This window comes from Varanus komodoensis, unplaced genomic scaffold, assembly GCF_004798865.1.
Source record: "Varanus komodoensis strain SLA01 unplaced genomic scaffold, ASM479886v1 scaffold2, whole genome shotgun sequence".
NCBI lineage: Eukaryota > Metazoa > Chordata > Lepidosauria > Squamata > Varanidae > Varanus > Varanus komodoensis.
The window spans coordinates 62,598,507-62,612,887 of record NW_025335568.1 but is presented as its reverse complement, the minus strand read 5'-3'; the positions used below and the strand labels follow the sequence as shown (position 1 = coordinate 62,612,887).

The 14,381-nt window shown below is 44.5% G+C and overlaps 1 protein-coding gene across 2 annotated transcripts in view; it reads left to right on the top strand.

Moving 5' to 3' along the window:
• FSHR (follicle stimulating hormone receptor) overlaps positions 1–11,961 on the top strand; it is a 102,612-nt gene extending 90,651 nt beyond the window's left edge. For both annotated transcript variants that reach the window (XM_044428875.1, XM_044428873.1), the window contains 2 exons: positions 1,628–1,813; positions 10,519–11,961. In XM_044428875.1, coding sequence (XP_044284810.1) covers positions 1,628–1,813; positions 10,519–11,686 — 1,354 coding nt within the window. In that variant the 3' untranslated portion in view covers positions 11,687–11,961. The remainder of the gene's footprint in view (positions 1–1,627; positions 1,814–10,518) is intronic.
• Positions 11,962–14,381: the final 2,420 nt, after the last annotated feature.

Below are 14,381 nucleotides of genomic sequence, written 5' to 3'. Positions count from 1 at the left end.
ACCGCGTTACACCATCCCACTCAGATGGTTGTCCAGTTTCTTTTTGAATGTCTCTCCACCTCTCTAGGCATCTGATTCCACTGTTGTATTGCTGTGACAGTGAGGAAGCTTTTCCTGATGTCCAGCCTGCATCTGGGTTGTCGCAGCTTGAATTGATTATTCCTTGTCCTACACTCTGGCATCAGCAGGAAGAGATCTTGACCTTCCTCTTTGTGACAGCCTTTGAGGTACTTCTAGAGGGGTATCATGTCCCCCCTCAGTCTTCTCTTCTCAAGGTTGAACATGCTCAGTTCTCTCAGTCTCTCTTCATAGGGCAGTGTTTCCAAACCCTGGATCATTTTTGTTGCCTTCCTCTGGACCCTTTCTAATTTACCTGCATCTTTTTAAAATCTTGGTGCCCAGAACTGGACACAGTATTCCAGGTAAGTTCTGACTAGTGGGAATTATAGAGGAACTACTACTACTCATGATTTGGAAGTAATACTTCTGTTAATGCATCCCAAAATAGCACTTGCCCTTTTGGAGGCTGCATCACATTGTTGGCTCATGTTTAGCCTATCGTCCACAATTACTCCAAGATCTTTTTCTTGCTCAGTACTGCTGAGCCACATATTCCCCATCTTGTATTGATGCATTTGGTTTCTTTTTCCTGGGTGGAGAACTTGGCACTTGTCTCATTCTGTTTATCAAGATCGCCCTGGATCTTCATTCTCTCTTCTAGGATGTTTGCTCTTGCCTATCTCCTGCAAGCCATTTATTCATTCATCTGTAAATCGGCTGTGACGTGGAATGTTCACAAATAGTCTAAGGAAATCAGGATCAGTGCAGTAGAATTTTGGTTAACTGTACATTAGCTTGTCAAATCAGCTGATTGTATTCAATTGAGACGTTAGCTGAGTTTCATCAAGGCGGAACCGGATGCAATATTTTTAAAAGAATAACCTGGGGTCATTCCATGAAGCTGATTGCTGGGAGATTCAGGAAGGACTTCTTCACACGGTGCATGGCTCTACTATGGAATTCACTGACATGGGAAGAAGCAGTAGCCATGAATCTGTGTGGCTCAAATTCATGGTGGAGAAGGCTATCGGTGGCTACTAGCTTTGCTGACTCTGTGCTACCTATGCTATCAGAGACACTACACCCATGCACATCAGTTGCTTGAGAGGTTGGACAGGAGGGAATTCTTGTTCTCATCCTGCTTGAGGGATCCTGTGAGCTGCTGAGTGAATGGAATGCTGGGCCGGATGTGCCATGGGTTTGATCCAGCATGGCCTTCCTTATGTCCTTAAGTGTTGGAGGCTGGTTTAGAAGCCCTGGATCAAGGCACACGTACCTGTCAGTGCCTCACAATATCCAACCAAATGTTTGGCTGTGGATTCCTGGTATTTTTGCACAAAGATCAGCCTTGATCAATGAGAAAGTATGTATCCAAATCAAGTCCCAAATAACCACTGAATTCAGTGACTCCCAATATAACTGACATGGAACCATCACTCCCGCTTTTAGCATGTTTTGCTAGGCTTTTCAGTTGCTAATGAAGGAAATTCTGAAGTGTGTGCAGCTGTCCAGGTATGCAGCTAACTGGAGTGTTTAGATTCTGAAATGCTCACATGTCTCTTTCAAGGGATATTTCTGAGACGAGGATCTCCCAGCTGCCCAACATCGGGCTTGAGAACATTAATAAGCTGATCGCAAAATCTACCTACCAGTTGAAAAAGCTGCCTCCCCTGGACAAGTTCCGCGCCTTAATAGAGGCAAACCTCACCTACCCGAGCCACTGCTGTGCTTTTGCAAACTGGACCAAACAAAAGTGAGTCACTTCCTTTGTTCTGCTTTGAGAATGTGAATGTGTTTGTAAACCTTTCTTGATTTAGGGGGCTCAGCTGGGCCCTGTGCAGTTTCTCCATCATGCATATTTGACCACCTGTAGGGGCGAACTCACAGAAACTAGTGGGCTAGTTTTGAATGCCACCAGCAAAATTCTGGATTTTTGCAACTGACTGAAACAGAGCAGGTTTGGGGCGGAGAAATAAAATGGCTGTTTGCTTTGAGGAGCAGATGTGGCTTTAAGACCATCACAGTCTCTCTGTACATACACCTGCTCACTTCTCCCATGTGCAGTATAGATGTAAATGAACAGATATCACCACAACACACATACTGGTACTTTCCTCACAGAAGAAAACAGTGCCCCCACAAAAACTGCTTCTAGGATTGTGTCTCCTCAGTCAGTGGAGAAAGTAAAACAGGGTTAGACATTTGGGCACCTTGCAGGCAGGGGAGGAATGGGCACAATGAATGGATACCCACTGCATACACTTATGTCCATGATTTTTAGAAAGGTTCATTAGCACGACCCCTGCGGAGCCTCACTGGAGCTAATTACAGGGCCCTTTCAGCCTCTTAAATCAGTCTTCCTTACAACTGATTTGCCACCACTGGGCCTTCAAGCATCAAGGGTCCTTCTCATACCCTTCGTCTTTTCAAGCATTCTTTGAGATTTGCACATTGATTGATTTAATTAACCCCTAAAATCCAGTGGTTTTCTGCTTTACAGTTGAATGTTTCACAGCAGAGGTAGGCTGGCTTCATTCTGGGATAATCTATTTTTGTGTGAAAGAGAACCTACACACACACACGCACACGTCTCTCTCAGCAGTGAAGACATAAGCAATCTGCTTTAAGGGAGCTTGAGTTTGCTTAAGAAGTGCTTTTGCTCCTGCCAGATAGTAGGTAGCCCACCAGACATTGGTCCAGGACCCCCCTATACTGGGGGGCAACAGAAATATCCTTGAACCCTTTGGGTTTGTTTCTGGCCTTCCATGTGAGGAGCTGACACACATTACACAAATGGGCATGGGTGCAATGCATAGATATGTGCGAGAATTGTTGTTGCTGTTGGGGGCCATCAAGTTGCCCTAACTTATGGTGACCCTGTGGATGGAAGCCCTCCAAAATTCCTTATCCCAAGACAGCCCTGCTCAGCTCTTGTAATATAAGATATTTGGGAGGGAGACATTAATCCAGGATTGGGTAGCATGTAGACCTCCAGATCTTCTGGGCTACATTTCCTATCAGCCCTTGTCAATAAAGCTAATAGCAAGAGACGGTGGAAGTTGTATGCCAAGACATGCGGGGGCCGCAAGAGGCCTATCCCTGTTTTAAATCTATCGTTAGCAAGAGTTCCCGTCACCACCCCTTCTTGATTCAGTCCTGCATTTTCTGCTCACTCAGTGGTTTCCCCATTCCCTACCAGTCAAAGCCAGTTATCCCAGCTGGGATCAGGAGCCACTAATTCCATAACTGCAGATTGAACACTGAATTAGACAGGCCTCTGGTCTGTTCCAACACAGCTCTTCTTAGGTCTTACCAAGCCATGTGGTGTTTCAACAATTATTGCAGAGATGCAGGGCAGCAGTCGCCACAGATCCACCTGTATTGTCCCACTTAAGCCTTGGTGGCCATTCTTGGTGGCCTTCTCCAACCTGGTGCTCCACAAATGTTCTGGACTTCAGCTTTGGCCAGATTGGTCAAGAATGGTGGGAGCTGTCATTTAGTTATCATATTTCTGCCCTGCCTTGTTTCCTTCAAGGAACTCAAGAGAGCTTACATAATCTTGATCTTCTCACAGCAGTCCTGTGAAGTAGGCTAGTCAGTTACTTGCCCAAAGTCACCACTGAGCTGTGTGACTGAGTGGGGAGCAGAAGTCCCTTGGGTCCCTGGCCAGCACTCTGACCAGGACTCCCTTAGCAGGGTAAGTTCAAAATAGGTAAAGGACACCAGGCTGGAGAAGGCATCTTAGACCACGAGGAGGCTGTTTTAGGGTTGGCTGAGCACCTTCATGGATCAACCTGATCTGTATCTTGAGACTGATGTGTAAACCTGATTGCAATTCTCCTTCAGATTCAACACATCATTGATTTCATGATAACAGTTCAAAATCTCCAAATCAAAAAGCTAAAATATGCTTTGAGATGTGCATTTTCTAAGAAACAATATTTTAAAATGTGCGTTTAAATATATATTTTTTCAGATTTTGTAAAGACCCCAGAATAATGCAGGGGTGGGATGGGATGGGGTGGGATAGACAAATAGACATGTGTCAGTTCACAGGAATGGGAAATAGAGCTGTTTCCCCCTAAAATGTTCACCCCCATAAATATGCATCACAAAAGCACAAGATTACTTCAGATGTTGGGCAGTAGAGAAAATAATAAGTAAAGTCCATTTTTACATGGAAACAGATATTACAATTTTTCTCCTGCTATGAAAATATTGCTACAACCCAGGGAGATTTTCTCTGATAAAGAAGAAGGCCAGTGGTGGGGAAACACTGGGGGGGGGAGGTCCCAGTTTCTGTGCCCCCTGAAAAAATGCCATGCATCAGCCAAGGCTACCTCAGGACGAAACCTTCCCCTGGAAACTCCATGGTCTTGCATAGATCCAATCAAGGCCTTTCCAACCGTGCATCTTCCTTCTTTACTCCCATGTAATCTTTCCTTGAGGTATCTCCCCTGACAGCTATTAATGTATTATTATTTATATCCTATCCTAGGGTTGAGCAGAGTGTAAAAACACGAAATCAAGAAGTCAGATGCTGTTGCTGCCACTAGCTAGAAACACCTCAGTGCAGTTACTCTGTTTCTGTTAGATTCCGAGACGGTCTCGGACACCTCGCAATGGACAGAATTTGCTTCATAATCTTTGTGGAGATAAATGAGGAAAATATACAGGAGGGAGCAGAAGAGAAAGGAAAGAGGTTGCGGGAAGTCTCTTTCAGCTGCTGCCCTCTGCAGGCTTTGCCCTTATCCATGCAAAAGATCTGTGTCAAGTAACATTTTCTTCCTTGGCTTCAGCAAAAGGGATACCTGCTCACACGGACAGACTCCCATGCCAAGAACAGTTGGTGCTGAGAACATACCTTTTTCTCAGGCTAAGAAGAAAAATGATATTTGACACAGAGAGGCTTTTGCATGGGCGGTGGCCACCGGGTGATGGTAGTTATCTGATTGGCATCAAAATGCAATATCCTTATCCCAGCCTTGGGTTCAGTCATCCAAAAGGTAGCTTTGTTCTTTCACTTCGAGGTTTTGATGAAACAAATCAAAGTATGAAAGGTGATCATCTTTTCCTTGGCTCACATTCAACCAGAGACTCTGCTCAGGTTTTGGGTTCAGAACATGGTTTGCTTTCCCCCAGAAGGGTTGGCGGGGTTGCTGTGCCTCTCTGGAAAGATATAGTCAAGAAAAACCTTCATTTTCTTCACCAGCCAGTTTAAAACAGTGACTTATTGTTATTTTTAGAAACTTAATACTACAAAATGACATAGAAGAATATAAAACACAATCAAACAACAGTGAGTAGCATAAAGAGAATGAACAGAGCCATAGTTTTTTCCTTTTGTGGTTTTTTGGTGGTTTTTGTTGTTGTTTGTTTGTTTGTTTTTGTTCCCAGCTCCCACCATACTAGAATTTGTGGTCCAAACAACACAAGAAGAGCCATGTCGGGTCAGAGAAGGTCCATCTAGTCCAGACAAGGTCCATCTGTTCCCACAACAGGCTAGCAGGAGATGGGTGCAATGCCATCCTGTGCCCACATTCCCCAGGAAGCAGTGTGTACAGATAGACTGCCGCTGGTCCTGGAAGGAGCAAATAGCCTTCAGAGCCAGCAGACATGGGTAGCTTCCTCCCCTGGGATGTTTTAAAAATGATGACAATCAATGGACCACAAAATACATAAAGCATCCAGCACACCAGGATCAAAATATAAAATAAATGCAATCCTGCAACCTTCCAGTAGATCCCTAAATGTGATCCTGGCAGTTTCAAATGGAGAGTCGTGGTGCTGTGAGTGGTTCTCTTGCTCTCGTCACGGATGCCTCCAGCAAGCTGTCCAAACCCATCCAAATTGGTGGCCCTCACAGTGAGTTGCATAACTTACGCACTGAAGGAAGAAGTGCTTCCTTCTCTCTGTCCAGCAGCTCCCACCAGTCAGCATACTGGGATGGCCCTGTTGGTTCTAGAATTATGAGGGAGGGAGGGAAATGTCTCCCCGTCCAGTTTCTCCCTGCCATGCCTACTTTTGGCCATCTCTCCTTGTGTCACCCCTAATGTCCCTCTTTTCTAAGCTAAATAATCCCAGATGTTATTAACCTTTCATGAGTTTCACTAACCCCTCAACCATTTTAGTTGCTCCTTTTTGTATTGTTTCCAATTCTATAATAGCCCTTTTTTCGATGCAGTGACCCGAACTGTACACAGTGTTCTAAGCACTGTGACACCATAGATTTGAATACAGATAGGATGGGCTTGGCTGTTTTTGGTTCAGTTCCTTTTCTAATTATAGCTAGCCTGGAATCTCACAGCAGCCACACAATGAGTTGGCACAGTCATCAAGCTGTCCACCACAACCCCAAGAACCTCTCTTGCTCAGTCGCTGCTGCCTCAGATCCCTTCAGCTGACACCTGAAGTGGGGATTTTCTGCCCAAGGAGCACGGCTTTACACTTGCTTGCGTGAATTACACTGGCCATTTTGATGCCCGTTCTCCCAGTTTAGGGAATTCCTTCAGGAACTTTCCACAGGCACAGAACAGTGTCAAGTTCCACTTTCAGAACCTTTCTAAGAGGCCAAAGAGCCATGTTGGAAATGAGGTCAGATTCTCCCCAGATGCCCACATGGGGTGGATGAGATAAGGGGGGCCCATTACAAGGGGTAGAGCACCACCCCTCATGTCACTGGGTCTTGTCCAAAGTGCATGCTGGACCTTCTCCATCTGGCACCTTGGTCAAGGAGTTTTGTCCCTCCACCGAAGTCTTCCATGGCTGGGCCACCCAGGCTACCTCTGTGGGGGATACAGGGGAGAAATAAACTGGTTTCAGCTGGTCCCTCAAAGCAGCATCTGCATGTGTGGCTGCCTTGGTGTCTTCTTCACCTTCCCCGCATGAGGAAGATGGAGGAGGGAAGAGACAGAGAAGAATCCGGAAGGGGCTGGCCAGTTGGAGTCCCTGTGGCACATTCCTAGCCAGTCCTCAGGGTCAGGATCATAACATTGTCAACATAACTATCTCCAAAAATGCTTTCCACCCACAAAAAACTAGCCAATTGAGCCCGACCTATGCAAAACAGAGGATCCAGTCTGGGGGGTCATTTCTTCTCAGCCTAATTTCTGTTTCCTTTGCCAAAGCATTCTTGCTGGTGTGGTCCCACACGCAGCACTGTTTGATTCCAAACAGTCCTTATTTTGTTGCAGTACAATTTCAGCCAGCTTCGATGACAGCCTGATCAAGGATTCCACATGGAAAGTGGCAAAGTTTTTTTTAATCTCCAGAGGGCTTCTCATGTTCCTTAGCCTTGTCGCCTATTATTCCATAACACCCCTCAGGAAATTTCAGGTGCAGATAGAAAGATGAGCACTTTCAGGCAAGTGACCTGCATGCAGCTTGAAATTCTTTGAAGTGACCTCAAGGAACATCTGGAAATTTAGAACTGAGATCTGTTCATCTTGTTCTAAATCCTCTCTTCCCTCCCTCCCTGGAAAGTTGCTAGTCTGAGGGTGTTTGGGCTTTCCAAGTGATCAGTTAAGGTTTACACGAATGGCTCTAGCAAGATGAAAGCCAAATACAGTGCAAGGTTAGCTTCTCTCCAAGCTACTAAAAACAGTTTAAACAAAACCTGGGTGGAAATAAGCTTCCCTAATCCTAAAGTGACGTATGTAGCTCCAGTCTTAGGTCCCTTTAAACATAACTTGCAATATGACTGTCGCTCTTCTAGTCCACCAAACAGAAAAAGCTATAAAACCAAAGCCAGAATAATGAAAGTAACAGGATGATAAAAAATAAAAAAGAATAGAACAAACACAGGGAGGGATGATGCATGATTATTTGCAGCTAAGTATGAGTGGGAAGCCAACTCACTGCAGAAACGGCCACAATTGGATTTGTGTCCCCCATCCATGTCCCCTTCAGCTGCTTTTAACTTTAAACAGCTTCAGAGCAAGGGCAGCCAATATGGCACCCTCCAGATGTTTTAGATCACAAATCCCATCAGCTCCAGCCAGCACCTTGCCTACCCCTGCACTAGAATGATGGCAAACATGTGCTTATTGTACAGCACTGAGTAAGGGACCCTGTGCCTTTACCGCCACCTGCTGGCAGTTCCTAGTAGGAGTCCCAGCTTAGCAAGACTTAACTCTGCGCAAGCATGTGTAGAACCAGCTTGGAAAGGACAGATAGGAAAAAGTCTGAAGGCCCAGAAGACAGGGACTGATGTAAGATCCCATTTGTATAAGGTATTCCTTTAAATATTGGGACAGCATCTGGAGGCCTTCATCTTCAGAGACCTCCAGATAAACATTTGGGAGCCTCTGTCAACGGTTTTCCCTGTTTTTATTGAATCCACATCATAGCTCTTCTAGCAAGTCTGAGGACACATGCTGCCAGGCAGCTCTGTAATCCAGTCACCTGCTCTGTACAATCATTGCAGTTAAGCCAAGCCAGCAGGCCATGGGTTAGTTGAGGGTTGTTCAGCCTTCAGACAAGCCAGGCTGCCTGGATTTGGAAGACAAAGCAAGCCATGCCCAGGCTGAAAACCAGGAAAAGGGCACCCGGTACACACAGTGGCTTAAAGAAGAGGCCACTGACTTGTTTAGCCATGGCAATTCTACAAACAAGACCACTATAAAAAAGACTGTGTTTAATTCTGCATCTAGAAACAATAATGCAATGAAACAGCTGTGCACAGTCAGGAATAATAACAACAGTTAACCAAAGCATCTCTAAATGGAAAGACCTCTGGCCTTGCTAGCTGGGGATTGTTGGAGTTGCAATCCATCGTGGACTGGGGGGGCCCAGGAAGGGAGAATCTAGTTAAAAGTGTGGGCCAATAACAGTGTGAGAAGCTCTTGTTTTATCTGCCCTGGTCATGAGTGGCTGATTACCTTTTGTCCTCTCCCCTATGGTGGACAGGCTACATGTTAAAGTTCTAACATTGCCAGCCTGCTATTTTGCCCTGTCTGATGGAAAGATCTTCTTTGCATCTTCAGCAATCGTGTCACTGTGACTTGGCTGCATGTGTCCGAGCCCTTTTGCCCTTTGGAGGGCTGTCAGTAAGGAAGCACCTTCTGTAAATAATGAGGCACCATCAGCAGGCCTCCATCTTGGGAGAGATCAGCATTTGGGGGCCTCCATCCATGGCTTTTCCTATGTTGATTTAATTCCAGTCATAGTCCATCTAGCAAGCCTCAGCACAAGCACCCCCAAGGCAGCCTGTAACCTGATGCGAAGAAGACCACCAACAAGAAGTCAAAAAGCCAATTAAAGCTGGAAAAACTTAGATAACACTTAGCAGCAGTCCCATCTAACCAGAAAGTCCTAAGGCAGTCTAGAAAAACGGTCTATTGCCCCTTTGAAATAAGGAGCTCCACATGGGAGGTGCAATTGCTATTCTTAGCAGCCCAGCCTTAGAGTCTGCAGAAGAGTGGAAAGCCACGTGCTTTTCTTCAACTGTCATTGAGGCCAGCAGATTAAGATTTTAAGGTGTCATCCAGCCTGTGCTTAGAAAAGAGAGGGACTACAAATCCCAGCATTCCTGAAACAGCCAGGCCCAGAATCGGAATTCTTGAATTCTGTTTGGAAACATAGCTGGAAACCAGTGGAGTTTGCTGAGAATAGAACCAGCACTCGGTTGGTCACTGCAGTATGGAGCAGCTGAAGTTTCAAGACCTAATTGTCCTCAAGGAAGAGTGAAATAGAATAATGCCATTGCTGAAGCTATATATGTATATATGTAAGCATTGCCCACCGTAAGCATGCATTCTTTGCACAGGCATTTATTTTAAAACGTTTTATACCACTTTCATCAGTTCAGATTTCAGGAAAATATACAGCAAGACCAAAAGCACAAAAAAGTTGCAGCTAAGGCTTGAAAACAGGTTTGCTCAGTTTAAACCCATGCAAACTCAGAAAATGTCCAGATCAATAAAAATGTTTTTGCCTGGCACCTAAATGAGATTAGGTCCAGCAGACTCCCTGGTACCAAGCATCCTTCTTTGGGGTAGAAGATCCCTTAACAGAATCCTGGTCCCGTCTTCATAGATGGGCTTCATTCTTCTAGTAGGGAATGTATATGGAGCAGAGCCTCAGCATAACAAGAAAGGGGTGGCTCCTTCAGGGATTTGAATTGCATGCTGTCTAGAGCAGGGACAGGAAACCAGTGGCCTTCCAGGATTGCTGGACTACAATTCCCATTATCCCCAACCAGCACAGCCAATAGTCAGGGATGATATGAGTGGCAGTACAACATCTGCAGTTTCCCCGGCCCTAGTTTTAATGGTAAGTACCAAGGGTGATTGTGAGATAGAACTTATATAAAAAGAATCACAAGGGTTGTGTGTAGAATGTGATTTACATAAGGTTGTATTTCTACATTTCCATAATGTAGAAATACAGTCTTTCTGTTATGCTATAAACCTGCCACATTTCCTAGGCTCTAACCATACTATGTTTCACCTATTCCAGTTCTATCTTGCACCCCATCTGCAATAAGTCGGTTATCAGGCAAGAATTTGATGGGATGGATTTTGACCTGGAGGAAGATGATTACTATCACACCTTGTGTAAAGAAGAGGTGCAAGTCACTTGCTTCCCTGAGCCCGATGCCTTCAACCCATGCGAAGATATCATGGGCTACAATGTTCTCCGAGTTCTCATATGGTTCATCAACATTCTAGCCATCATGGGGAATCTTGTTGTGCTCATCATTTTGGTCAGCAGCCAGTACAAGTTCACCGTTCCCCGATTCCTAATGTGCAATCTTGCATTTGCAGATCTGTGCACAGGCATCTATTTATTGCTGATTGCAATCAAAGACATACAGACCAAAAGTCAGTATTACAACTATGCCATCGACTGGCAGACCGGTGCTGGCTGCAACACGGCAGGCTTTTTCACAGTCTTTGCCAGTGAGCTTTCTATATACACCCTGACTGTCATCACGTTGGAGCGATGGCACACCATCACCTACGCCATGGAACTGGACCGCAAAATCCGCTTCCGACACGCGATGGTCATCATGCTTGTGGGATGGGTCTTTTCCTTCACTGTGGCCCTCCTTCCCATTTTTGAAGTCAGCAGCTACATGAAAGTTAGCATCTGCCTGCCCATGGATATAGAAACTCCCCTTGCCCAAGCATATATCATGTTTCTGTTGGTACTGAATATCCTGGCCTTTGTCATCATCTGCACGTGCTACATCAGCATCTACTTCACTGTGAGGAACCCCAACGTCTTCTCATCCAACAGCGACACCAAAATTGCCAAACGTATGGCCATACTGATCTTCACCGATTTCCTCTGCATGGCTCCCATCTCCTTTTTTGCCATATCAGCATCACTCAAGGTCCCGCTCATCACCGTGTCCAACTCAAAGATCCTCCTTGTTTTGTTCTACCCCATCAACTCATGTGCGAACCCATTCCTGTATGCCATCTTCACCAAGACTTTCCGCAGGGATTTCTTCATTTTGCTGAGCAAGTTTGGCTGTTGTGAAATGCATGCCCAGATTTACAGAACTGAGACCTCCTCCTCTGTTCATACTTCCCATATGAAGAATGGACACTATACATCAGCTGCTAAACCCAGTGATGGAACGATTTATTCATTAGTCCCTCTGAATCATGTTAACTAAAAGTGATATCCATAGGTTTATGCCAAGGATTATCAAAGAGTGATTCATGCTTCCCCAAAGGAGATGGGGCAATTACAAAATAATGCAGAACTTCTCCAGGATTTCATCAAACCACTACATGTCCAGATGTGCCAACAATCCCAAAATTAAGTGTTCTTCGCTTCAGTTAATTAAGCATGCTGATCTTTGTGTTGGATTGTGGCCTGAGTGTCTTGATTTACCCAAATGCTAAAATACGTTGGGATGGAACCAGACCCAATCATACGTGGAGAAGGCCCACTGAAATCCCATTGATTTCAATGAGTCTATATATGGTTAAATGTGGCTTCGACCCATTGCATGTCCCAATACATGGATGTCACAAATACAAAACAGCTCCAGACTGTACTGATTTTCAGTGTTAGAGAATATTCTGTTTTTGTTTCCATGGTGTCTAGCCCCACAAACTGCAAGCTGAGGAAAATTTCATTGCAGTTTGCATTTTCATGCAAACATACCAACTTTTGCACTTCCAGACCAATATGTGAAATGAAATAAAGCTATCCTTTGAAATTTGCACTTCTTTCATTTTGCAGTGGAGTTTTCCAAACAAACATGTACAGTGGTGTGTATGTTAGAGAAACATGCACATAGCTATACATATATTAGTGAAAATGCCGTTTTAAAAGAATGTTGTTAGAAAAAAATGCTTTCAGAAAATGAGTAATCTGGGCAAAACCAAATTAAAAAGGCATGCGTTGGAGAAGAAATGTGCAGAAAAGTGTGTACAACTATTCATGGGATCTTCAAAAAAGAAACTCAACATTCAGGACAAACTGAACTTAAGACTGGAAAACTTCTCAAAATTTGGGACAAAGCCAAACTTGGGACTGCTAAGCCGAGAAGCTGGGGGAAAACTGGAATTCACAAATTTTTCCATTCCTACTGCAGGCTTCTTTAGTGAATATGTATGAAACTGCTTTAGGGCTACCACAGGTATTTCTTGCCCGGTATCCTCTGCTAATGTCTCCACTAGTAATGTCTATTACAACTGGAAGTAGAAACATGGAAACAGAGCGAGTCAGAAGGGGCCTCCCGGGCCATCTAGTCTGACCCCCAGCTCCAGCCGGCTCCGCTCACGACATGCCCACCATGTTGCTCTCCAAAATCCCCAATGACTGTCTTTCCCAGACTGTTTTCTCCTGCTACCTGAAATCTCTTATTTGTGTGTGTGGGTGCGACTTAAAGGAAGAAGGGGCTGAGAAGCATGAGGGGAGTCAAACAAATCTGCAGTGGATTCAAATGAGTCCTGATTTCTATCCTCTTGGACATGAGGATTGAGCTTTGCTTTAGGTTTTGATCGATTATTTTCAACTTTCTGGAATTGTATGTATATTTAGTCATAAGAAACTATGAAAAATAAACATTGCCACCCAAAATGTGCATTTACCCCAAAAGCTAAGGTGTGGAAATGGATATTTGAGGGAGAATTTCAGATTTTGGGGGGATTTGCATATTCGGGGGGTTGCAAAGTGTGAATGGATGCAAACTCAGGATTTAAAAAAAAAAAAAAATCCATCAATAAACAGACCATGGAATGAAATGTGCCAGACATTGGCAGAACACAAAAAGAGTGGATTTAACAAAATCCATACATTTCAGGTCTGCATATAACTCTGTGCTCTTAATGAAGGCATAACGGCATCTCTACATATTTGCCTTGGCCATCATTGTGAGGCATTGCAGATGGCCAATACCTTGCAGTACAAATTCCTTACTCCAGGCATGACTGAGATTTCTGCTTCCCCCACTTTCTTTTCCCCCCACCTGCTGCTCCTTATCTGTCAAAACAAGTACAAAAGCAATCAGTCCCATGCAAGCTGTCCAGTCTATAATGCAGGGTGGGGATCCCCCAACTCATGGACCAAATGCAGACTTCCACATCTCACTCCAGCCCTGTGTACTCGGCCATGCAGGGCCTTCTCACATGCTCCAGGTTCTTCATTTTAATTACTATAACTGCAGCCACAAAGCTGGTGGAGGAAGCCTTGCATAATTTGGAGAAGCAGGATGGTTGAGCTGAAGCATCTTTTTTTTTTGCGTACCAAACTAAGCTAAAAGTCACATTTGTAATCCTGCCCACTTTGAGCTCTGGCCAAACCTCAAGAGAGAAAAGATTCTCCCCCTGGTATCATGTCTTGGATTTGTTTGGGGAGATTGAGGGTTATACCTTGCTAGATGGAATATGGAACATCTCTGATCGGATCTCTTCCGTTTTTTTTAAAGCTGAATGCAGGCATCGAGAGAAACTGGACTGAGGTGTTGGGGTACTATTTCTCCCTATGCTGTTTTCTTGATTTAAATGTTCTTTAGGCATTGTTTGCCCATTGGAAAAACAAACTGGTAGCATATAGGTACCTATGGGACAAATAGCAGCATTGGTTGCAGGGAGAAGGATTCAGATTCCAAAAACGGTGTAGGAATTTAGCATTACATTCTTCTCCCTGACACTAACAGCCTAAAGCAAAGGCCTGATAAGACAGGTGCTTTTAACTTTAAAGAAAGGAAGTGGGAAATCCTGGTGGCAGATCTCCCATGTCTAATCTGCTTACACGCCTCCTTGTTCTCTTCAGTTGTGAGAATCAAGAAAACAAAGTCCACAAACCACTGATTTAACCTGATGGGCACAAAGACTTTTATTCAATTGTGAATTTAT